At 38.8% G+C, this 26,854-nt stretch overlaps 1 protein-coding gene across 6 annotated transcripts in view; it reads right to left on the bottom strand.

The window, feature by feature from the left end:
• The window catches only part of ATRX (ATRX chromatin remodeler), a 300,408-nt gene extending 274,691 nt beyond the window's left edge, over positions 1–25,717 (bottom strand). For 4 of the 6 annotated variants that reach the window (XM_028101410.2, XM_088028724.1, XM_088028725.1 and 1 more), the window contains exons 1-2: positions 25,498–25,717; positions 17,865–17,952 (exon numbers count right to left, since the gene is read on the bottom strand). In XM_028101410.2, coding sequence (XP_027957211.1) covers positions 17,865–17,920 — 56 coding nt within the window. In that variant the 5' untranslated portion in view covers positions 17,921–17,952; positions 25,498–25,717. The remainder of the gene's footprint in view (positions 1–17,864; positions 17,953–25,497) is intronic. The other 2 variants (XM_028101409.2, XM_028101412.2) reach the window with 2 other exon arrangements.
• Positions 25,718–26,854: the final 1,137 nt, after the last annotated feature.

The following is a 26,854-nucleotide window of genomic DNA, read 5'->3' as shown; positions in this document are numbered from 1 at the left end:
CCCCATCCCTCCCACCCTCCCACCACTCCAGCAACCCTCAGTTTGTTTCCTGAGATTAATAATTCCTCATATCAGTGAGGTCATATGATACATGTCTTTCTCTGATTGACTTATTTCACTCAGCATAACACCCTCCAGTTTCTAAGGTGATCTTTTAAAAAGCATTTTAAGTGTAAAGTTGTCACATTATAAAAATTAGAATTTTAGAATTTTAATCAGTAAGAGGAGATGCAACTAAATGGATTAAAAACAACTACAAAAGAGGGGCAACCTGGGTGGTTCAGTCAGTTGAGCGTCCAACTCTTGATTTTGGCTCAGGTCATGATCTCAGCATCATGAGATCAAGGCCCACATTGGTGTCAGCACTCAGTCTACTTGTCCCTCTTGCGCCCCCTCTGCCACCCCCTCCCTCACGCATGCGCACACTCTCTCTCTCAAATACATAAACAAATAAATAAATTTTTTTAAATTTTTTAAAAATTAACTATGAAAGAACAGAAAGCAAAATAGAAATTACCAGGGAACTGGGGGAGGAAGGAATGGGGAATTGCTGTTTAATGGGTAAACAGTTTTTCTTTCGGATGATCAAAAAGGTCTGCAAATTGGGGGTGGGGGGAGGGGTTAACCTGGTGATGGGTATTAAAGAAGGCACGTACTGAATGGAGCACTGGGTGTTATATACAAACAATGAATCGTGGAACACTACATCAAAAACTAATGATGTAATGTATGGTGATTAACATAAAATAAAATTTAAAAAATACATAAAAATAAAAAAAATTTTTTAAAAGTTCTGCAAATTGATTGTGGTAAAAGTTACACAACACAATATACTTAATGCCATAAAACTGTACATTTAAAAATGGTTAAATGGTAAATTTTATGAATTGTAGATCTAAAAATGATTAAATGGTAAATTTGATTCCGTATACTAAAATAAAAAAATAACTACAAAAAAGCATTTTAAGTAAAAAATTGATTCCCAAATTTAATCACAACTATTTATAACTATGTGAACATTATATATGCACATGTACAAGGAATTAAAAGAACCTTTGTGGGAGAGATGAGACAAACCACTAGCTGTAAGGCAGCAGTTCCCAATGGGGGCAATTTTGCCCCCAGGTACATATGACAATGTCTGGAAACAATTTTGGTTGTCACAACTGCGGATGGGATTATCGCTGGCTTCTAGTGGATAAAGGACAAAGGATACTGCTAAACATTTTATGATACACACAAGAATCCCCTCACAACAAATAATTATCTAGTCCAAGATGTCAACAGTGATTCTATTCAGAAATACTGGTTTAAAGTAATACGATTCAGAGTTCTTCCCTATTCAATGTGTCTATATTTTTAAAGGTTATATGGTAAATATAAAAATGCATTAAAGGCTCAGAGTTTTGGGCTCTTTTTCTTTCCCCTACAAACTTCCATCACAATCCATAATTTTTACCCCAAAGACAGAGAGAGGTAGGGAACCAAAGGACAAAAATGGGGAAAACAGCAAACTGTCACACATGGATTATTTTTCTGCAAACTGTTCCTCAATGGATTACAACAAACAACAAATCTGGGACTGATAGGCTTTAACACAATTTCCATAGCCCTGTCCATATGGTGGTTTTTTTATTCTCTATTTTATTACTTCTCACTCATTTGTTTCATTATAGCCGTTTATTTTCAAATTTGAGACCTATTACTGTCTTATATCATTATTTCTCCATGATATTATAACTTTAAAAAATATTCCTCAAACACAGCTTTGTAAATGCAAACTAATAAATGATGAAGAAAAATCAATCACCAATTTTTTAAAAAAATCATAGTAATAAATGGATGCTAAAATTAGTAAGTGAAGGTTTACTGAAGAACAAGATATTTACAAGGTATCTCCCCAAGAATCATTTGTTAAAAATGGAAAAAAATTAACTTCACATAGAAAAATCTGGTGGGGGGCGCCTGGGTGGCTCAGTCGTTAAGCGTCTGCCTTCGGCTCAGGTCAAGACAGGCCCTGCATCAGGCTCCCGGGTCAGCAGTAAGCCTGCTTCTCCCTTTCACACTCCCCTTGCTTGTGGTCCCTCTCTCGCTGTCTCTCTCTCTGTCAAATAAATAAATTTTTTTGAAAAAAAATCTGGTGGATACCACTTTAACCAAGTGATCAAAATTATTATCACCAGTAATGGGACCAACTGACATCATGTGTCTCCAGGTAAGAGGCACTTAAAAAGAACACACCATCACTCCTGTTTTTCTGCCCAAATCCATAACTTATCTATTCATAAAGAAGCATCATACAAACCCAAATTGAGGGGTATTCTAAAAAAAGAACTAGACTGTACTCTTCAAAAACGTCAAGGTCAAGGGTGCCTGGGTGATTCAGTCAGTTAAGTGTCTGACTCTTGATTTTGGCTCAGGTATGATCTCAGGGTTGTGAGATCGAGCCCCACACTGGGCTCCTTGCTGGGCATGGAGCCTGCTTGAGATTCTCTCTGTCCCTCTCTCCCTCAAAAAAAAAAAAAAACACAAAATATCAAAGTTAGAAGAGAAATACAGTACAATTTCACTCATATGTGGAATTTAAGAAACAAAACAAACAAGCATGGGGGGGAAGAAGAGAGAGAGGCAAACCAAGAAACAAAATCTTAACTATAGAGAACAAACTGATGATTACCAGAGGAGAGGTGTGTGGGGCTATGGGTTAAGGAGCTGATAGGGAGGGGCGCCTGGGTGGTACAGTTGGTTGAGCATCAAATTCTTGGTTTCATTTTTGTTGTTTTCTTTTTTTTTCAACTCTTGGTTTCAGCGTGAGTCGTGATCTCAAGGTCATGATATGAGCCCTATGTCAGGCTCTGTGCTCAGCACAGTCTGCTTGAGGTTCCCTCTCCCCCTCCCACTCGTGCGCACTCTCTCTAAAATAAATAAATCTTTAAAAAATAAAATAGTTAATAGGGATTAAGAAGTGTACTTGTGATGAGCATTGGGTGTTGTACAGAAGTGTTGATTCACTATATATTATACACCTGAAACTAATATTACACTGTATGTTAACTAACGGGAATTTAAATAAAAACTTAAAAAACCTGTCAAGGTCAAGAAGACAGTAAAAGGTAGAACTTCCAAGTTAAAGAATATAACCAGAGAATATACAAATGATAATGTAGTTGAAACAAAATGCTAACAATAGTGACTCTAGAAAAAGGGTAAACAGGAGTTCTTTGTACTCATAACGCTTCTTAAATTTGAAATAATATTAACATAAAAGTTACAAAAAATTTTGTAGTATTTTAACTTTTCAAGTATCTTCCTTTTCTAAGGACATGGAACTATTATAGAAGACCAGTTCCAGTTAATCTGACTCCATGTCTAATCTGAGAAAACAGAGAACAGTTTAAAATATATCACTCTGATAATCTGCTAGAAAAAACATACAACTTTGTACATTTGCCCACTTCACTCCTCTATTTAAATACCAAGAATCATCATCGAGGATGATAACATTTAAGAATTTGCCAAATACAGGATGAAAACAGTCCACACGAAGGATGGTATGATTGAAGAATAGTATCGGACATCTACTTTTAGTTTTATATAAATCTCCACCCCTTCCTATTTTCATACTTATAGACTAGAACTATTTTCTTGAGTGTAGTATTTACCATGTAATTTTAATCATTTCACTTTATCATTGTTAATTTAAAAAAGTTTACATTACTCTAAAGACATATTATTCGATTTTCTATGATATAAGAAGGCATAAAATGAACTAGCATAGAAAGCCTTTTCAAATCTTTAAAAAAGCCTTTTCAGATCTAACCCAAATAACCTTCCTTTTTTCACCTCTACCTCCCATATCCTCTCCAATCACAATGTCTCACTGTTCTCAAGGCACACAAGGGCCCCTCTATCAAGCCCCTAGACATGATCTTTGCATCACCTAGAACATCTCCCCTCCTTGTCAACCCTACCACCTTGCCTTAAGTCCCAACTCAAAACTGCCATCCCTCTCTTTGGAAAATACTGCCATTAACTCTCCAAGGGAATTTTTTGCTGTTCTTCCACATTTCTTGGTTCATATCTTTGTAACTGTACTTAACCACATCACGGTGTATTTCAGTCATTTATTCCTCCACTTAGCTCAATATTAATTATCTATGAATCCCAATCACCTAGAACTGTGGTTATCAAACAGGAGGACTGTGCCACTCCCACACCCTCACCACCCACAGGGACCATCTGACAGTGTCTTTAAACATTTTCAGTTCTCAAAACTGGTGGTGGTGGGGGTTGTTACTATTATCTACTGGGCAGAGGCCAGGGATACAATGCATACACAGACAGCCTCCCACAGCAAAGAATTATCTGGACCAAATGTCTATAATGCCAAGACTGAAAAGCCCTGACCTAAAACAATCCCTGGCTCATGTTAGGCCTTAAAAATGTTTATGAAAATAGAATAAAACACTAATCAAAGAATTTGGAAACATAAAAAGGGATATATAATATGGAACAGTACAAGCTCAAGAACTGCCAAGATAGTACAAAGAAGAGCAATGTGGGTGTTCATGCCCTAGCAGATTTCATAAAAAGCTACAGTTATTAAGAATATGTGGCACTGGCATAGTGATTACAACAAACACACCAGGAATGACATCATATACAATGGTGGAGCAAGTAACTCCAAAATTCTGTCCCTCCACTAAAGCAACAATTACACTAGTAAAAAATTTCTAAATCAACATTTTTGGAAATCTAGAATCTAATCAAAAACCTACAACTAACAGGGAACAGTTAATAGAAAAAGCTGCTGAACATCAGTATGAGAGCACTGTGGTGTTTTAACTTTATGCACCTACCATGTCCCACTCCCAGCTAGATGGCAGCCATGAAGATGGTGGCCCACATTCCTAGTGAACTTGCAGATGCCAAAGGTAGTGATGTGGATCCTATTCTTAAAAAATTGTGGTTGTGTGTTTTGACCTGTTTGGACATTATCTAACAGACTGGGATGGGGGCTGTCTTTCTTTCACCCACCTCAGAACTTTCTGAGGAGGAGCAAGTTCCTAAAACAAACAGGATTTGTCCAAAGCATTTAAAGGCAAATATACTATCCACAGCCACCAGGGCAAGGGGTAACAAGTGGGCCAGGCACTTGACAGACATAAAAGGATGGGAAGAAAGAAGCCAGATAGAGATAACACGAGAAAATAAGAGCTCCAAAGAGCTCCAAAAAGCTCCAGCACATACCAAGGAATTTGGAAGGCCACATCTATGCCCAAGGCTGTACACATGCTCAGAAAAGACAAAAGACCATAAACTTTCAACTTTAGCTGACCTTTAGCCTCCACCCAATCAGGAAGTGAGAGTTACAAAAGAGTTTTAAATGGCCTGGCAAAGCACTGAGAAGTACCCCAACACTGAGCCAATCTGCAAAGAGAGAGAGAGTTGTTTTGGTTTGGTTTGGGTTTTTGTTTTTGAACTGTTTTTTTTTTTTTTTGCCTGTATGTATTTAAGGAAAGTTTTGTCAAACCACTAACTGACCAATAAGCTACCAGAACAAACACTTCAGTATCCAGACATGACAAATATAGCCTTTGTGAAAATAGGTAAGAAAGTTCACTAAGCAGGGGCGCCTGGGTGGCTCAGTCGGTTAAACGCCTGTCTTCAGCTCAGGTCATGATCCCGGAGTCCTGGCATCGAACCCCACATGGGGCTCCCTGCTCAGCCAGGAGCCTGCTTCTCTCTCCGTCTTCCCCTTCCCGCTGCTTGTGCTCTCTCGCTCTCTCTCAAATAAATAAAATCTTAAAAAAAATACACAATGCACTAAGCAAAAACCACAACAAGAAGCAACAACAAACCCTGGGGAGGGGGAAAAATGTTTTCCAGAATTGCCATATTACCATATTCAAAGTATCTGTTTTCAACAAAAACGTAGAAGCATGCCAAGAAATAAGAATGTATGGCCCATTCCCAGGGAAAAAAGAAGAAATTAACAGAACTGTCCCTGAGGAGACCCAGATGTTGGAATTAATAGGCAAGGACTTTTTTTTTTTAATAGGCAAGGACTTTAAATAAACTGTTTTAAATACGAAGAGCTAAAGAAACCAGCATGTCTTACCAAAGTAAAAATACACAAAGAAATTACAAAAAGGAACCAAATAAAGTTTTGGAGTTGAAAAATACAATAGCAGACATGAAAAATTCACTACAGAGGTTCAAGAGAAGATCTGACCAAGGATAAGAAAGAATATGTGAATTTAAAGATAGCACCAATTGAGGGCGCCTGGGTGGCTCAGTTGTTAAGTGTCTGCCTTTCGCTCAGGTCATGATTCCAGAGTCCTGGGATCGAGCCCCACATCGGGCTCCCTGCTCGGCAGGAAGCCTGCTTCTCCCTCTCCCACTCCCCCTGCTTGTGTTCCTGCTCTTGCTGTCTCTCTGTCAAATAAATAAATAAAATCTTAAAAAAAAAAGATAGCACCAACTGAGAGTACCCAGTATGAGAAAGAGAAAGAAAAAAGAATGAGGAAAAATGAACAGAGCATCAGAAACTTGTGAGATAACCATCAAGCATAACACATGCATAATGACAGTCACAGAAGAGAAGAAAAAGAAGCCATAAGAATATTTAAGTAATAGTCAAAGCAGCCCAAATTCATGAAATACATGAATCTACATATCCAAGGTCAATGAATTCTGAGAAGAATAAACAGAGTTCCACAGTGAGACAAAATATAATTAAACTGTCAAAGCCAAAGAAAATCTCAAAATCAATGAGAATTGACAAGTACAATGGATCCTCATTAACAGTTGAACACCATGGAAACCAATAAAGTGACATGACATATTTAAAGTGTTGCAAAAAAGGGCACCTGGGTAGTGCAGTTGGTTAAGCATCTAACTCTTGGTTTCAGCTCAGGTTATGATCTCAGGGCCCTGAGATCAAGTCCTGGTGGAGTCTGTTTAGGACTCTCCCTCCTCCCTTTGCCCCTCCCCCTGTGCTCTCTCTCTCTCAAATAAATTTTTAAAAATTGAGTAAACTGCTGCAAAAAAAAACAAGAATTCTGTATCCCTGAAAAATGAATAAATAGGCCAAAAAAATCAAAAGTTGAGGAAAATGCACTGCTAGTATACTTGCCCTGAAAGAAATGCTAAAGGGAGCAATCAAGCTGAAATGAAACACCACCACAGTGTAACCTGGAGCTATATTATAAAATAAAGAACAATGGTAAAAACAACCACATTAGGTAAATACCAATGCCACTTTTTTCTTTCTTTTCTTTTTTTGATTTGTAACTATTCAATCTCTTGGGTTAATAATCAAAAACATCCCAAAAAAGAAAAACCCAGAATCAGTGGCTTCACCAGTAAATTCTACCAAACATTTAATGAATTATCATCTCTCTAATTCTTCCCAAAAACAGAAGAGAAGGGAACACTTAACTCATTCTACAAGGCCAGCATTACCCTGATACCACAGACAAAGACATCACAAAAAAAGAAAAATACAGGCCGATATCTCTTATGAATACTGATGCAAAAGTCCTAAACAAAATACTAGCTACTGGGGCACCTGGGTGGCTCAGTCATTAAGCGTCTGTCTTCAGCTCAGGTCATGATCCTGGGGTCCTGGGATCCAGCCCCACATCGGGCTCCCTGCTCCGCAGGAAGCCTGCTTCTCCCTCTCCCACTCCCCCTGCTTGTGTTCCCTCTCTCACTGTGTCTCTCTCTGGCAAATAAATAAAAACTTTAAAAAAAAATACTAGCTACTGATACAAAATCCTAAACAGAATGCTAGCAAGTAGAATTCAAAGAATCATACACCATGACCAAGTGGGATTTATCCCAGGAATGCAAAGTGTAGCAAAAATAAATCAATGTAAAATACCACATAAATAGAAAAAGAGGGAAAATCACATAATCATCTAAGTTGACACAGAAAAATCATCTGACAAAATTCAACACCTTTTCACAATAAAAACACTCAGAGAACTAGGAAGAGAAAGGAACTTCCTCAATTGGATAACATCATACTTAATAGTGAAAAGACTAAAAACTTACAACCTAAGATCAGAAACAAGTATGGTTGTTTTTGCCATTTCTATTCAACAGAAATTTAAAAAGAAAAAAACAATCCAAACAGTAAAGGATGAAGTAGTTTGTAGAGGACATGATCTTACATATAGAAAATCCTAAAGAATCCATAAAAAACTAGAGATAATAAATGAATTCAGCACAGTTGCAGGATATAAGATCAACAAACAGAGAGCAGTTATATTCCTATACACTGGCAATAAACAATCCAAAGAGGATGTTGAGAAAACACTTCCATTTACAACAGCATCAAAAAGAATATATAGGAATGAATTTAATCAAAGAGGTTAAAACTTATACAATGAACACTACAAAATATTGCTTAAAAGAAATTAATTCAAGGGGAGCCTGGCTGGCTCAGTCAGAAGAGCTTACAACTCTTGATTTCAGGTTCATGAGTTCAAGCCCCACGTAGGGTGTAAAGATTACTACAAAAAATAAATGAAAAAAAGAAAGAAAATAAACAATTCCAATTAAATGGAATGACATCTTATGTTCCAAAAGATCTAATATTGTTGAGAGCAATACTCCCCAAAATATACAGATTCAATGTAATTCTCTATTGAAACCGCAACAACCACTACTGCAAAAATTGAAAAGTCAATCCTAAAATTCACATGCAAATTCAAGGAACCCCAAATAGCTAAACCAATCTTGAAAGAGGACAAAGTTGGAATACTCTCACTTCCCAATTTCAAAACTTGTTACAAAGCTCAAGTAATGAGTGTGGTACTGGCATAAGGTTAGACAAATAGAACAAAAAAAACAGAAATATATCCATACATCTATTGTCAACTGATATTAGACAACGACGCCAAGACCACTGAATGGAGAAAGAACAGTCTCTTCAGCAAATGGTGCTAGGAGAACTGGATATCCATACACAAAAGAATGAAGTTGGACCCCTATCTTACACCATATACAAAAATTAATTCAAGGGGCACCTGGCTGGCTCAGTCAGTAGAGCATGTGACTCGATCTCAGGGTTGTGAATTCAAGCCCCACGATGGGTGTAGAAATTACTTAAAAATAAAATCTTGGGGCGCCTCGGTGGCTCAGTTGGTTAAACGTCCAACTCTTGATTTTGGCTCAGATCATGATCTCAGGGTTGTGAGATCAAGCCCCATGTAGGGCTCCACACTGGGCGTGGAGCCTGTGTAAGATTCTCTCTCTCCTTATATCTCTGCCCCTCCCTGCTCCCCCTCTAAAATACATAAATGAATAGGGGTGCCTGGGTGGCTCAGTCGTTTAGCGTCTGCCTTCGGCTCAGGTCATGATCCCAGGGTCCAGGGATCGAGCCCCGCATCGGGGTCCCTGCTCAGTGGGTAGCCTGCTTCTCCCTCTCCCCCTCCCCCTGCTTGTGTTCCCTCTCTCGCTGTCTCTCTCTCTGTCAAATAAATAAAATCTTTAAAAATAAATACATAAATAAATAAAATTTTTTAAATCTTTTTAAAAAACTAAATCAAATTGGATCAAAGATCTACATATGAACTAAAACTATAAATTCTTAGAAGAAAATAGGGACGCCTGGGTGACTCAGTTAAGCATCTGCCTTCGGCTCAGGTCATGATCCCAGGGTCCTGGGATCAAGTCCCGCATCATCGGGCTCCTTGCTCAGCAGGGAGCCTGCTTCTCCCTCTGCCTGCTGCTCCCTCCTGCTTGTGCTCTCTCTCTCTGACAAATAAAAATCTTTTAAAAAGAAAAAGAAGAAGAAAATAGAGGGATAAATCTTCATGACTTTAGATTTGGCAATAATTCCTTAGATGGCACCACTCATACAACAAAAGAAAAATCGATAACTTGGACTTCATCCAAACTGAAAACTTTCATGCATCAAAGAACACTACCAAAAGAGTGAAAGAAAAGACAACCCACAGAATGGAAAAGATATTCACAAATCATATATTTGATAAGGGATTAATAACCAAAAATTTTTTTCAGTAGGTTCCAAACGCAGCATGGAGCCCTATCCAGAACTTGAACTCACAACCCTGAGATCAAGACCTGAGGTAAGATCAAGAGTTAAGACACCTAACTGACTGAGGCACCCCAATATCCAGAATTTTTATTTTTTATTTTTTTTAAAGATTTTATTTCTTTTGGGCACCTGGGTGGCTCAGTTGGTTAAGCGACTGCCTTCGGCTCAGGTCATGATCCTGGAGTCCCTGGATTGAGTCCCGCATCGGGCTCCCTGCTCAGCGGGGAGTCTGCTTCTCCCTCTGACCCTCTTCCCTCTTGTGCTATCTCTCATTCTCTCTCTCGCAAATAAATAAATAAAATCTTTTTTTTTAAATCTTTTTTTTAAAAGATTTTATTTATTTGATAGAGAGAGACACAGCGAGAGAGGGAACACAAGCAGGGAAAGTGGGAGAAGGTGAAGCAGGCTCTCCGCTGAGCAGGGAGCCTGATGCGGGGCTCTATCCCAGGACCGTGGGATCATGACCTGAGCCGAAGGCAGATGCTTTAAAGACTGAGCCACCCAGGCGCCCCATACAATTTTTAAATGACTCCTACAACAACAACAAAAAAATTTTTAATTGGGCAAAAGACTTCAAGAGACATTTTTCCAAAGATATACCAACAGCCAATAAACACATGAAAAGAGGCTTTCTATCACTAGTCATTAGGGAAATGCAAATAAAAACTACAATAACACTTCACACCTGTTAGTATAGCTATTATTAAAAAACAACAAAATACTGAAATATAGGGTGCCTGGGTGGCTCAGATGGTTAAGCGTCTGCCTTCGGCTCAGGTCATGATCCCAGGGTCCTAGGATCGAGTCCACCATCGGGCTCCCTGCTCAGCGGGGAGCCTGGTTCTCCCTCTGCTTCTCTCTCTCTCTCTGTCTCTCATGAATAAATAAAATCTTAAAAAAAATACTGAAGTATAAATAATATACAGTGTTATCTTAATTTCAGGTATACACATAATGACTCAACAATTCTACACATTACTCAGTGCTCACCATGATAAGTGTAGTCACTATCTGTACCAAACATTATTACAATCTTATTGACTATATTCTCTATGCTGTACTTTGCATCTCCATGACTTATTTATTTTATAACTGGAAATTTGTACCTCTTAATCCTCTTTTATTTCATTTTAGTTTCTTATTTGTCAACTCATTTGTTTTATATTTTGAGTATAATTGACATATTCAACTAAATTTTTTAAGTTAATTTAATTCTAAAATAAACTGTATAAGCTCATTTTTCTAAAAGACAAAACAAAACAAAAAGCATTGTTGACCAAGAATGCAGAGAAATTCTTACCCTTATACAATGCAAGTGGGAATGTAAAACAGTACAGCCACCATGGAAAACAGTTTAGTGGTTCATCAAAAAATTAAAGCTAGAATTCCACTTCTAGGTACATACCCAAAAGAACTGAAAATACAGACTTGAACAGACATTTGTTCACCAATGTTTACAGAAGCACTATGCACAACAGCCAAGATAAAAACACAAATGTCCATCAACAGATGAATGGATAAACTAAATATGTATGGTACATACATAATGAATGGAATATTATTTAGCCTTAAAAAGGAATGAAATTCTAGGGGTGCCTGGGTGGCTCAGTCGCTGGGCCTCTGCCTTTGACTCAGGTCACGATCCCAGAGTCCTGGGATCGAACCCCGCGTCAGGCTCCCTGCTCTGCGGGAAGCCTGCTCTCCCTCTCCCACTCCCGCTGCTTGTGTTCCCTCTCTCACTATCTCTCTCTCTCTAATAAATAAATACAATCTTTTAAAAAAAGGAATGAAATTCTGATACATGCTACAAAATGGGTGAAACTTGAGGACATTATGCTAAATAATGAAATAATCCAAACACAAAAGGACAAATATTGTGCAATTCCATCTATATATAAGTATCTAGAATAGTTAAAATCAGAGACAGAAAGTGAAAAGGTAGTTACCAGGGGATTAGGGGAGAGGGGAATGAAACTTACTGTTTAATGGGTACAGAGTTTCAGTTTGAGATGACAAAAAAGTTCTGGAGTTGGACAGAGGTAACGGATGCACAATGATGCAGAATATTGGGAGATACAGGGATTCTTTTGGAGGTAAAGGAAATGTTCCAGAATTTGAGAAAATTATGGTTGCACAACACTGAATATATTTAATGTACCTTAATGCCACTGAATTGTACACTTTAAAGTGGTTAAAATGCTAAATTTTATATGTTATTGCAACTAAAAAATAACAAAAAAATATACAAACAAGGTTGGTAGCAGTAATATTTGTCCATTACCATTCTCCCTTCCAGCACAAGAAAAATCTCTTAAAATCTGTTTTGAAAGTTCATAGGTATGCATATAAGCTGTCTCCATATGTGCCATATTTGTTATCTGGGAAATATATCTCTGTGATTTATTAATTATCTTCTTGTCTTGTGTTATTTATTTTTAGTCTAAAAGCACTTAAGGGCAGAGCCTAAATTTTTCTGGTTTAATCAGGCTCAGTACCAACAGTACTACTTGGGCAAATAAACACTATTCAGAATTGGTATGAAAATGTCAACCTTTCCCAGGTGCCTGGGTGGCTCAGTCGGTTAAGCGGCTACCTTCAGCTCAGGTCATGATCGCAGGGTCCTGGGACTGAGCCCTGCATCAGGTCCCTACTCAGCAAGGAACCTGCTTCTCCCTCTGCCTCTGTCTGCTACTCCCCCCTGCTTGTGTTCTCTCTCTCTGTCAAATAAATAAATAAAATCTTTAAAAAAATGTCAACCTTTCCAAAACATTTAAGAAACCATGAAGGGGGCACCTGGGTAGCTCATTCGGTTAAGTGTTTGACTTCAGTCAAGATCTCAGGATCCTAGAATCAAACCCCACATCAGGGCCCCTGCTCAGCAGGGAGTCTGCTTCTCCCTCCCCCTCTCCCTCCGTCCCTCCCCCTACTTGTGCTCTCTCTCTTTCTCAAATAAAATACTTTTTTTAAAATTGAAGACTTCCTGAAACCAATATTGTACTGTATGTTAACTAGAATTTAAATAAAATTTGAAAAAAAAAGAAAAAGACACAATGGAGGACTAAAAACATTCCAGTCTATTTTTTTAAATATAAAAGTATACATGCTCTAATGGAGGTAAGAAATTACAAATTTGTAATAAAGCAGCAATATTTGAATAAGGTCAGCATTCTGCCTTATTATGTTTAAACAGCAGTCTCTGTGTAATACTCTAAATAAAAATTAAATTGCAATAAAGGTCACCATGTTCATGTGGGCCTAATTACTAAAACCTTCAAGAAATGTTTCATCTCACCTCATACACTGATTTCTGCTTTAACAAATACAGCTCATTCCAATGATATACCACACCCCACCCAAAGACAGTCTGCAAATGGAGAAAAGAGGCAAACAATGTGGCAAGAGCAAGAAAGCAAAGCAGAAAGTTTTATTCCTGTTTTAAGGAGTTGTAAGAAAAGGGTCTTTAGGGGCGCCTGGGTGGCTCAGTTGGTTAAGCGACTGCCTTCGGCTCAGGTCATGATCCTGGAGTCCCGGGATCGAGTCCCACATCGGGCTCCCTGCTCAGCAGGAAGTCTGCTTCTCCCTCTGACCCTCTTCCTTCTCGTGCTCTCTATCTCTCATTCTCTCTCTCTCAAATAAATAAATAAAATCTTAAAAAAAAAAAAAGAAAAGGGTCTTTAGGTGAGAACTGTGGTTCTATTTCTCTGCAGAAAAAAAAATACAAATTTAAGACATTTAGATTTTAGAGACAAAAAACAGCACCTGTTTCCACAATTCATCCTTCAAGTTAGGCAAGTAACCCTAGCTCCCATCCAGAATAATCAGGTTATTGTTTAGAATTCAGATGTCAGAGACAAATCATGGAATACACTAGTAAGTGGGTGGCAGTATTCAGGAACACAAGTCATTTAAATTTTTTTAATATCTACTGGAATGGGGATGAAGGAGGAAGAAGGTCCCAAAAGTCATCCTTTCCTGGCTGTAAATTCCATTTTTCATCCAAGTTCATTCTACCCGATTCAAGTTCTAAACTACTGTGTTCTAATACCCTATGTGTCATTAGTACTCAGCTAGTACTTAGCATCTGCTACTATACTTTTAGGGGAAATGGGAACAGAACATATATGTCTATATTCTCCTAAATATACTCCTCGTCTAAAGGACTGTTCTATCTTCTCAGTATTTCCAATGATTGGCATAGAGTAAACTCAAATGTAACCCCATGCTCAAAATATTCAAAGGCTCCCCATGCTGGGGTGCCTGAGTGGCTCAGTCGTTAAGCGCCTGCCTTTGGCTCAGGTCATGATCCCAGGGTCCTAGGATCGAGCCACACGTAGGGCTCCCTGCTCAGTGGGGAGCCTGCTTCTCCCTCTCCCACTCCCCCTGCTTGTGTTCCCTCTCTAGCTGTCTCTCTCTCTGTCAAATAAATAAATTCTTTTTTTTTAAAAAAAGGCTCCCCATGTTTATAAAGTATGAAATTCCTAAGCATAGCATTCGAAGCTCTCTGCAAGATAATTCACACATGACTTTCCAATCGTACCACAACTCAACTCAAAGAAGGTTCCCTTCCCCCTCTTCTACTGAATTTTGTTTTACTTCTCTTATTAATAAGCAACACATTCTGCTTAGAGTTCCTTGTTTAAAACTCAGAATACTCTCTACTGGAGTGTAAGCTCCTCAAAGGAGGAAACTGGTCAGGGTTCATCTTTTTCCCATGTGGGAAATAACATATTGCCTTTACAGAGGAATAATAAATGCTTATTAAAATGAAGATAATGTCTGCTCAGGCATTCCTTAAAAGAAGAGTGATTTGTTGAGCATTAAAAAAAAAAAAAAAACCCTGAAAAAAAACCACAAAACAACCCTGAAGTCATTTAGTACCCTCCAGTATCTTCTCTTCGGTGTCTAAACTGAGATATTCAGGGGCGCCTGGGTGGCTCAGCTGGTTAAGCAACTGCTTTCGGCTCAGGTCATGATCCTGGAGTCCCAGGATCGAGTCCCGCATCGGGCTCCCTGCTCGGCAGGGAGTCTGCTTCTCCCTCTGACCCTCTTCCCTCTCGTGCTCTCTGGCTCTCATTCTCTCTCTCAAATAAATAAAATCTTTAAAAAAATAAACTGAGATATTCAGTAAGCTGTGTTGGATGCATGATAGTCAGCCTTTGAAAGAAATGTATTATTTCATATACTTAACAAGTAACAGGTGCGGTCACTTTAACATGAAACATTCACTCTTGATTCTCTACTTTTAGCAGACACTTAGAATATACAATGAAAATTCATAAATAGGGTGTTTTGTGGTTTTGAATGTTGGGGATATGTATATGAAGAAGGTGAAAAGGGAAAAAGCAAAAAAAAAAAACCACCAATATGAGGTGGGCAAATTCTTCCCAACTCTATAGAAATTAACTAAACCTAGCTTCAAATACCTAAATTAAATGGCAGAGAATGAGGTGATTGATAATCTTAGTATTAAAAGAAAATACATTTTAAAATATAGTAAAAGCAAATTATCATTTGCCTCCTGATAAAATGTGCTGAGAAAGGGGCCCCTGGGTGGCTCAGTCGTTAAGCGTCTGCCTTCGGCTCCAGTCATGATCCCAGTGTCCTGGGATTGAGAGCCCTGCAACAGGCTCCCTGCTCAGCGGGAAGCCTGCTTCTCCCTCCCCCACTCCCCCCGCTTGTGTTCCCTCTCTCGCTGTCTCTCTCTCTGTCAAATAAAATCTTTAAAAAAATAAAAATAAAAAATAAAATAAAATAAAATGTGCTGAGAAAGACACATCATAGTATTTCTAGCAAAATATGTGATCACAAGGAAATATCAGACAAACCCAAATTAACTACCCTGTTCTTCAAAAATATGTAAGGGAAAAAAAACAGCAAGGTACAGTGCTCAAGAGTAAAGATTAAAGAGACATGACAATGAATTGCAATGCATGCTCCAAAATTGGATGCTAGACCAGAAAAAAATTTTTTTCTTTCACTATCAAGGACATTATGAAGCAACTGGCAAAACATGAATAAGGTCTGTAGATTAGGAACAGTATTGTATGGGGGCGCCTGGCTGGCTCAGTCAGTGGAGCACGCAATTCTTGATTTCAGGGTTGTGAGTTAAAGCCCCACACTGAGTGCAGAGATTGCTTAAAAATAAAATCTTAAGGGGGCGCCTGGGTGGCTCAGTCGTTAAGCATCTGCTTTTGGCTCAGGTCATGATCTCAGGGTCCTGGTTTCAAGCCCCACATCGGGGTCCTGGGATCAAGCCCCGCACTGGGCTCCCTGCTCAGCGGGAAGCCTGCCTCTCCCTCTCCCACGCCCCCCCTGCTTGTGTTCCCTCTCTCACTGTGTCTCTGTCAAATAAATAAATAATATATAAAGTAAAATAAAATCTTAGGGCACCTGAGTGGCTCAGTCTGTTAAGCATCTGCCTTCAGCTCAGGTCATGATATCGGGGTCCTGGGATCCCGCTTCAGGCTCCCCGCTCAATGGGGAGGCTGCTTCTCCATCTCCCTCTGCCCCTGCCTCCCTCTCGTGTGTACATGTGTGCGTGCACTCTCTCTCAAATAAATAAAATCTTTTAAAAAAATCTTTTAAATAAAGAAATAGTGGGGCGCCTGGGTGGCTCAGTCAGGTAAGCAGCTGCCTTCGGCTCAGGTCATGATCCCAGGGTCCTGGGATCGAGCCCCACATCTGGCTCTCTGCTCTGCAGAGAGTCTGCTTCTCCCTCTGCCTCTGCTGCTCCCCCTGCTTGTGCTCTCTCCCTCCCTCTCTCAAATACACAAACAAAATCTTAAAAAAAAGAAATAGTATCAATGTTAATTTCTAATTTGGCTAACTATACTGAGGCTACATAAGAGAATATTCCTATTTGGGGGAAATACATATTGAAGTATTCGGGGGGAAAGGAGCATCATGTCTGCAATTTACTCTCAAATGGCTCAAAAACAATATAGACAGAATGATAAAGCAAATGTAAAAAATTACTATTTGCTGAATCTGGGTGGCGGGCCTATGAGAATCTGCATACTATTTTTGCAAATTAAGTCTGAATTTCTATTTTTTAATTTTTATTTTGAAATATAGTAAAAAGGAGATGATTTTCTTTATTTCCTTGAAGGTAGATCAGATTCATCTTCCAAGGGTACATTTATTAAAAACATTTTTAAAAATCATTCAATAAAATATTGCATGAGATCAATGAGACATTGACGAGAAAGTTGTTTTAAGTAAACGTCTTTGATCTCTGGATATCTTTAAAATGTTATTTATAAAAACACCAAATGTCTTTTATGGGAGTAGGACTAAGTTACTAGCCAAAATGTGTATTAATACAGATTTTTTTGAAGTATAACGTAAGCTCCACGGGGACAAGGCTTTAATTTGTCTTGTTCACCTAAGCAGTACTTTGAACAGTTCTTGGCACATGGCAATAGTAATAACTAGTATTTGAGTAATTAGTATGTCCCAGACACTAATCTAAGTGCTTTGTGTCCTTTAATTCATTTAATCTTCACGTAGTCCAAGAAGTATTTGGTGAATGAATTAGTACTTTTTGCAGGATGACAATTACAGTCAGTTCTGAAATCACATGAGTTCCTAAAAATCACCAGGTTATGCAAAATTGTGCAATGAACACCAAAGGATTCATAGGGAAAATGGGGTTAGAACTACAACACTCAAAAAACTTCATCAGTGATACATTTTTTAAAAAGACAGAAACCTAATAAAAATAATAGCACAATTTTACAGTTTATACGAGGTGATTAAAAAATACACAAACACAACAAATACAGCACTTTACCTTGAAAAAGACCTGAAGTTTGCTTGTGGAAGTACATCAGAAGGGCTGCAGCTCATGAATTACTGTGAAATGATGGAAGGAGGGTTATCTGAAATCGGATGGAAAATTGTAACAACAGATATGGATGGGAGTGGCTTACAACACAAGGGGTGCACTGAACTAGCCAACAGATGTTTGAGGTGTGAGGTGTGTGCATGTATATGCATGTATTTAATGCAGTTCAGTTCAGCTGGGTGTAGCTTCCTGTTTTCACCCAGGGAAAACTTTCTATAAAGGACCAGATAGTAAGTATTTTAGGCTTTGTGGGCCGTTAAGTCTTTGTTAGAACTATTCAACTCTGAGATTGTGGTACAAAAGCAACCACCAACAATATAGACAAATGGGCTTGGGTGTGTTCCAACAGAACTTTATTTACAAAAACAGGCCACTGGTTGGTGGTCATAATTTGCTGATCCCTGAACTTGCAGACAAAATCCTGCATAAGAAAATGCAAATTTTGTCTTATGCCCAAATTGTTCCCTGATGTATCAATCTTGTTGGGACAAATATGCATATTCAAAACAAGCATTATAGCATAACTAGGTTTGGAATCCTATCATATAAATCAAAAAACAGTTAAGATAATTCAAATAAGCAAAATAACAAATCTAGTATTACATGAAAATAAATTACTTTGATTTTGGACTTTATAAATCAGTGATTTATAAAGTCCAAAATCAAAGTTATTTATTTATTATAAATTTAGTAATTTATTATAATAGTAATAAACAGTAATTTAAAATAAATAGTAATTTATTATAAATCAGTGATTTACAAAGTCAACTGACCACTTCAAATGACCAAAATAAAAACAACTAAGGATAGATTTTGAACAATCATAGTCAATCAAAATCTGTGCATTAAATTCTACACAATCTTTAAGAAAAGTGGAAAATACTTTTGACAGTTCTTCTGAACTGAAATTATCAGGCTCATTTACAAAGGGCACATATGGCTTTTTCAAGATCATCAAGCCACAAAAGTTAACATACAAACTGCACTAGAAGATGAATAAGTTCTGGACATCTAATACATAGCATGGTGACTATAATTAACTATACTCTATTACATCAAAGTTGCTAGAGAGTAGATTTTAAAATGTTCTCACCAAAGAGAGGTTCTTGTTGTACCATAATTATCAAACTCTTAGCTCATGATTTTGTGCACTTCTATATACAGCTGTCTCCTTCAGTAGATTTTAATTTAAATTTAATTTAGTTCAGTTTGCCAAGCAGTAATTGGGCCCTGATATTAACCAGGCACTATTTGGGGGGGGGGGGAATGGTAAAATGAAGGGGCCATAGTTCCTGCCCTAAATGAATTTATAGCACAATGGTGGAGATAAATATAGACACAAATAAATAAATTATCTGAAAAAAAAAGTTCTCACTATAAGAACAAAAAAATGGTTATGTGAGGTGAGGGATGTGTTAACTAATCTTATCGTGGTAAACATTTCAAAATATATACATATATCAAATCATCACGTTGTACATCTTAAACTTACAGTGTTGTATGTCAACTATATATCAATAAAGCTGGGGAAAAAACATACTAATTGCACAATAGTTATCCAATACTTGTCCAGGAACTGAGTTAAAAATTCTAAGTTGACCTGCTTCCAAAGAGAAAACACTAATATATACCACAATCCTTTGCTCAAGCTGCTATATATCTCACATCTGGACTCTCCCCCAGTTTTGTCAAACCATACCTATCCTCCAAGGGCCTTCCCTGGACCCCATCAGAAATACCTTCCTACTCTAAATTTAGTTTTTACCTACTGCAGCACTTATTATTTTATATCCTGCTTCAAAATTATTTGTGTACATGTCTATAATTTCCTCTGCCATACGGAAAATAAGACTAATCTTTAGCCATACCAATCCCGATGCATGGGCAGCCCTTTTTCATAGTCAACCCTCAATTGCTAACTCATCTTCAAGACCCAATACAGGGCGCCTGGGTGGCTCAGTTGGTTAAGCGACTGCCTTTGGCACAGGTCATGATCCTGGAGTCCCGGGATCAAGTCCCGCATCGGGCTCCCTGCTCAGCGGGGGGTCTGCTTCTCCCTCTGACCCTCTTCCGTCTCGTGCTCTCATTCTCTCTCTCTCAAAATAAATAAATAAAATCTTTAAAAAAAATTTAAAAAAAGACCCAATACAGATACCATCTCCTCTGTAAAACTTTCCTAGATGTCCCCCAAATTAGGCTTTCCTTCATTTCTGGTACCCAGTAAAACCAATATACCTCTATTTTAGCACTGTTTTATACCTGCTTATGTACTTAATATCTCCCTCACTAGGTTAAGAATGCCTTAAGGAGGTGAGAATTTTGTATTAAACTTTGCATACCATAGCACAGTGCCTGGCCCCTAGTTGATACTCAAGTATTTGATCAACTAATAAAGCATTCTCCCAAAATATGAAGTACAGGATATAAACACATGAACACCCCTGCCATACCAATAATTTCTTAAACAATATTGTATATAACAGTCAACAAGAAAGCTGAACTATAGATACCAAGAATGGCTACTTCAAACCAAAACTGAAAGACAAAGTCTCAAGAAACAGGATCTCAAAATAGTGACTATAGCACACAATTCACAGAACCTTTTCCCAGGGCAAAAAGCACAACTGGCCAGAATAAAGGTCTTTTCATAAGTATCATCCCTAAACATAAAAGGGCAGAAATCGAGACACCTGGGTGGCTCAGTCGGTTAAGCGTCTGCCTTCGGCTCAGGTCATGATCCCAGGGTCCTGGGATCGAGTTCCGCACAGGGCTCCGTGCTCAGCGGGGAGCCTGCTTCTCCCTCTGCCTGCTGCTCCCCCTGCTTGTGCTCTCTCCGTCTCTGTCTCTCTGACAAATAAATAAATAAAACCTTTAAAAAAAAAAAAAAGCAGAAATGGGGCACCTGAGTGGCGCAGTAGGTTGAACATCCAATTCTTGGTTTCAGCTCAGGTTGTGATCTCAGGGTCATGAGATGGAGCCCCACGTTGGGCTCTGTGCTCAGCACGGAGCCTGCTTGAAACTCTCTCCCCCTCTCCTTCTGCCCCTCCCCACTGCACTCTCTCACTCTCTAAAATAAATAAATAAATAAATAAATCTTTAAAAAAGGGCAGAAATATAATATCCTGGATATAATAATCTTTCAAAATAGAACATATCCTGAGCCACAATATTAACAAACTACTCAACAAAGTGTTTCCTTTCCAATGTTTGCACAAATACATGTACATTGATGACAGATGATATCAACAAAACACCTGTATCCTAACAATGTAAGTTTAAAAAAAAAAAAGATATGCATACGTGGCTAAAGAAACTTCCCTTCAGCACTACCCTTCTTCCTACCCCCAAAGTAAAACCAAAAAATGATCAACATTCACATAAGCAGAACTATTTTTTTATTTTTTTAAAACTCTATGCCCAATGTGGGGTCAAACTCACAGCCCTGAGATCAAGAGTCACCTACTCTACCGACTGAGCCAACCAGGTGCCCCCATTTTTTTTAATAACCTTATAGAACATCAAATACAGGTTCATTTTGCAAATGACAAAGCAGAAGCCTGGAAAGGATAAATCTGTCCAAGGTCCTACAATCAGTTAAGCAACAGAGCTATACCTAGAAAACCCTGGTTTGGCTCAGAGTTCAGTGTTCATGCCTTGTAACCAGCAGTTCTCAAACTTTTAATCTCAGGACCTCTTTACATGCTTAAAACAGTTAGGAATTAGCAAAGACCACAAAGAGCTTTAGTTTATTGCCTTTTAAGAACCACTGTTATAACCATGTTACTTCCTCCAGAACTGCAGGCTTTATCAATATCTATTAAACTTACTCCCATTTTACAGATGGAGAAACGGAGGATGATACCTTGCATGTCAGCTATCAAGCCAATCATAAGACAAACATTAGCATACAGGTACAGAGAAATCCTACTTGGATGCTCCTTTTACTGTCCTACTATATTCAACATTCCTAAGAGAAGATCTAAACATCATTTTCCAATGGCTTAAACCATTTGAACAGCTTTTGCCAATGTTCAAGAGAACATTCAGGCTCTGGAGGAAAGGACTTCATGTAAACCTAAGATTTGTCTGATATAATCCATAAATTTATTCAGACTCCAAGAGTGAAATAGACACATAAACACACAATTTCTTACAGAAAAAATTATCTTACACACCTGTATCTATACAGAAATTTCTTTAAGTACTACATGTATCTTATCTCTAGAAATACAACTGAAAGCTTATGGACAACTATACCAAGGGTTGCCAATGAGAACTGATATGATCAAAATTAAAGTCACAAAGGTCTTTCTTTTCACCCAATCAGCAACATAAACAAACAACTGGTATTTAAATGCTTTCAAAACCCTTTATAAAAATTGCATTTACTCCCCCTCCACAGCCTGGCTTAATACTTCCCACTTGGTGGGAATGCAAATATTTCACAGATAACATTTTTGAAAATTAGGTTAGTAGGCAATGATTGTGAATTACTACCCTAACAGATATTTCTAAGACATTTTCCCAGCATCTCTCCACTTAGATCACTTCTGCCTTTTAAAATTTAAGACCATGGGGCACCTGTCTCAGTCGACAGAGCACGTGACTCTTGATCTCAGGGTTATCAGTTTAAGCCCTACACTGGGCACAGAGCTTACTTAAAAACAAATAAATAAATTTAAAAATAAAATTTAAGACCAATAACAAGTTATACTGCTGTCAGTTTTCAAGTAATCAACTGCCATAACTATTAGAATGACAAGTCAGGGAGCCTGGGTGGCTCAGTCAGTTAAGTGTCTGCCTTCGGCTCAGGTCATGATCTTGGGCTCCTGGTATCAAGCCCTGCGTCCGGCTCCCTGCTTCCGGCTCCCTGCTTTAGGAGGGAGCCTACTTATCCCTCTCCCTCTGTTCCTCCCCCCTGCTCATGCTCTATCTCAAATAAATAAATAAAATCTTAAAAAAAAAGAATGACAAGTCCCATCAAATCTCTGACCTTTATACAAAAAAAGTTTATCTGTCAATCATAATGATATTTCAACAAGCCAATCTTATTTAAAATAAAATACAAAACAAAACCTTTTAAAGACTGAGCCACTCATTTTTCAGTGTATGATTTAGCCAAGTCATCAGTTTATTTCCCCCCCTTCTTGCCTTCTGGCTATTTTTTCACCACAGAATCATAGAAAATATCTTTTTTTATAAACACTAGTAAAAATCAGAACTATTTTTTGTTCCTATTTTTAAGTGCTCAACCAAAGTTCTGATACAAAAAAAATGTGTAACTATTGTGTAAAATAAAATTAATGATAATGTATAGAATTGCTCTATTATTTCTACCTCACATTAGGAGAGAATCAAGAGTGATTCAGTATTGTGGGTTCTACTCATTCAACCACTACCTGTCAGATTATCCTTTGACTATGATTATGACTTGAGATGAATGACACTTCAGCCTGAGACAGTTCTGAACACCCACTTGGTGCTCCTTCACAGTAAATAATCAGGGAGCATCATACATTTTTAAATTAACATTTATATATGTGGTTCTTTACAAGGCGTTTTTCATGCAGCTTAAGACTCTCCTGTAACTAAATGTTTCAGTTTTTCTCATTATCTCATCTGTATATAAAAGGCAAAATACTGTAACAGCTACAAGCTCTAAGACCTACAACAAATAACCACAATAGTAGCTAACACAAACTTCTTCATTGTAACACTTGGGCTAAATTAAAATGATCATAACCACATTAGACATGGCAGCTCAAGGAGGCATTAATGCCTTGTGGTTAAGAACATAAGTTCTGGAGTCAAAACTGGGTTCAATTTCAGCTCCACCAGTTACAAGCTCTATAGCTCTAGTCAAGCTCTTTGATCTCCCTATGCCTGTTTCCTCCTCAGCTGTAAAATGAGGAACACTAAGTACCTACCCCATAGGGCTGTTTTGAGAATTCAGATTATACAGGTGAAGGTCAACAATAAGCACTTTTCAAGACCAATACAAAAAAACTGACCTCAGCATAAAATGAATGAAGTCTCCTTTTTGTGAGACTTTCAGTAAAATCTAGAGGTTATATTTACCTGTAAGGTACACCCTTCATGTACACGAACATGAGCACCTAATAACCAGCCAACAAGTTGTACTGGGTACCTCTTACATGCCCAATACCCTATAAATAGAGGTTTATTGTAGCTGGACCAATTAACATAAATTCAGAAACGGACACTACAATCTTTACATAGCTACGGATCTATAATCTAAGAACTAAAGTGTTTTTTTCCCTCAAGGAAAGGAAAAGATCGATCTACTGCTTATTAATGTAGAAAAATAGGCATAATAGGTATCACAGGCTCATTCCCAGACTCTACATGCTAGGTAAAGTGCTCTAAAAGCGTCAACCATCATCATAATACTTACTCAAAGGCACATTTTGCCAACTACCAATGCAATTCTGATCCATGCTCCCTGTAGTTTTCTTTATTTTGCCACTAGGCGCCAAGGATACATTTCAGAGCCGAAAAATTACTTAATTCACAAGGGATGAAAAGTCAGATGTCAAAAAGCCTGAAAAGCAAACCTGCCACCTGTGTAAAAGTAGTATACATTTCATATTAACAACCCATATTTTTAGACACTATCAAGAGGCAAATCAGAAGCACAAGAGAAAAACAACCTCAACCTAATAAACGTGCATGATTGGTAAGAGGAGGCCTACCAGGCACAGCTTCCCTTGCAATAAATCTTACTTCCCATCGACCCACATTAACCTGCTCCTCATCCCTCACGGAATAAATTTTTTAAAAGTAGGGTCTAATTACTCTTGCTCGAAATTTGCTCAGAAAGTGGAGAAACATTTGAGGTCTGCCTTACCACCCATTAAAGCTTGACTTCACAAAAAGTATCCTGGGGTATACCCTGCGTTAGTACCCCCTTGCCTACAGATAAATCCAAGGATACCCTTCAGGATCTGGAGTAGAGAAGGAATGTAAAAACCTAGCAAGACCCACCCGTTCACCCCCCAAAGAAGAGCTTGTCCCCAGGGGCTGCAGAAAAATAAAATCCGCAAAGCTGGGGTATTTCCCGTCTCCTGCTATCCAAACGCCACTAACTCGTCCCAGGATCTCACATCCTCCCTCCCGCCCGCCCCTCCCCCTCTACCCCCCCTTCTCTCCTTCCCCACGCAGTTTCCAGGCCCAAAAATTAGGAAGAACGACCGGGATACCAAAAACGCCTCCGACTTAGGGGGTCTCAATTCCACAGGCACCAAAGAATAAACTAGACGAGGCCAACTAAGCTTCACCGGTTAGGGGAGGTTGGAGGAAGCGCCCAACACGCCAGGCCGCGCCCCCCCACCCCCACCCGCACCCGCACCCGCACCCGCACCCGCACCCCCACCCCCACCCCGGGCTGAAGCCTACCGCCGAAACTCCAAAACCCTTCTCACTGAAAGAGAAAACGATGTCTCTTTCCGCTAACCAACAGAGAGGCCTAACCCACCAAGCCAAAGCTTTCCCAAACACCCTACTCAAAAGGCGCAGAGACCGAGACCGCTAGGACCCGTGAGACGGGGCTGTATTTTACCTCATGGGCTCAGCAGTCATGTTTTCGCTTCAACGCCTTGTAGCTTCAACGACCCTAGGGCGCCGCTTTGCGCTCTCCGGCACGGGGTTACGACACAAATGCAATGGACTCTTAGTCGTCACTATAGCTGGTGCAGGATCCTCCCCACAGCTCAAAGGCCGCTACCACTGCCCCCGCCGCAGGAGCCGCGGAAACAAAGCGACGCCGCCGCCGCCGCCATTTTGTTGGGCCGAGGCTCAGGCAGAAGAATTGGCGCGTCCTCCCTCTTCCTCTTTCCGTTACCGATTGGCTACCTCCTCCACAGCTCAGACTCTTATTGGTTACTGAAATTCACCTTCTTTGGGGGCCTGTTGCTAAGGCGGTCTACGTCATTTGATCCCCTCCACCTTTTCATAGGGGTTCCAATTCAGTTCCAATGACCTGAAAGTTCTAGTGACGTATTTTGACTTTATTCTGAAAATGCTTTTTGATCCATCCTCTTTTCCTTGACATATTGACAAAACAATAACAGCAATTTACATTTATTGAGTGTTTACTATATACCCGGCACTGTACTAATCCTTGATCCGGATTATCTCATGTAATCCCTATTCTCTTTGAGGCAGACGGACGCTTGTTAACTATGTTTTCCAGATGAGGAAACCAAAACACAAAGTCTCATAGTAGTGGAGACAAGATTCAGACCAGACACCACACTCTTAAACACTAATCTATATGACCATCCTGTATGTCTTCTTTCCCATATTCCAGGTTATGATCAAGTTCTTTACTTTTCTAGATGTTTTATATAGACTGTTCTGCATGCCAGCATGCTTACAAATATATATATAAGACCAACTTGAAATCTTCATGTAATTCTTTCAATACCGAATAAACTCTAAACTGCCACCTGAAACACGCACGCACACACACACAGGATGTGATGCGAAGTTTAGCTCACAAACCAACCAATCAAGGTCTATTTCCTCTTTATTACAGAGGCTCGGCTGGATGATCTCTAAAAGCCTTTCCAGCTTTTATGTTCTCTAATTGTCCACTGGTAATCTCTGCAAGTCACAAATTAGATCTCTAAAGTCAAATAGTTTCTAATTTTATTTCCAAATTTATTCTGACATACATGTTTTAGTTCATTTTATTTGCTTTTCCTGAAATAATTACTCCTGTTGTATTTAGGTGCTGCTTTCTACTGGAATTTCAAATGGTGAGTCTTTGTTGAATGGAACACTTTGATAATCTCATAGACACAGGCAAATTTTTTAAAGATTTTTATTTATTTATTTGATAGAGAGAGACATAGCGAGAGAGGGAACACAAGCAGGGGGAGTGGGAGAGGTTGAGAATTGGGCTTCCCGCTGAG

The sequence above is a fragment of the Eumetopias jubatus genome, unplaced genomic scaffold (genome assembly GCF_037043125.1).
Source record: "Eumetopias jubatus isolate StellerSeaLion01/CBP00866 unplaced genomic scaffold, mEumJub1_p1.0 scaffold_11, whole genome shotgun sequence".
NCBI lineage: Eukaryota > Metazoa > Chordata > Mammalia > Carnivora > Otariidae > Eumetopias > Eumetopias jubatus.
This window is presented reverse-complemented; position numbering and strand designations above follow the sequence as displayed.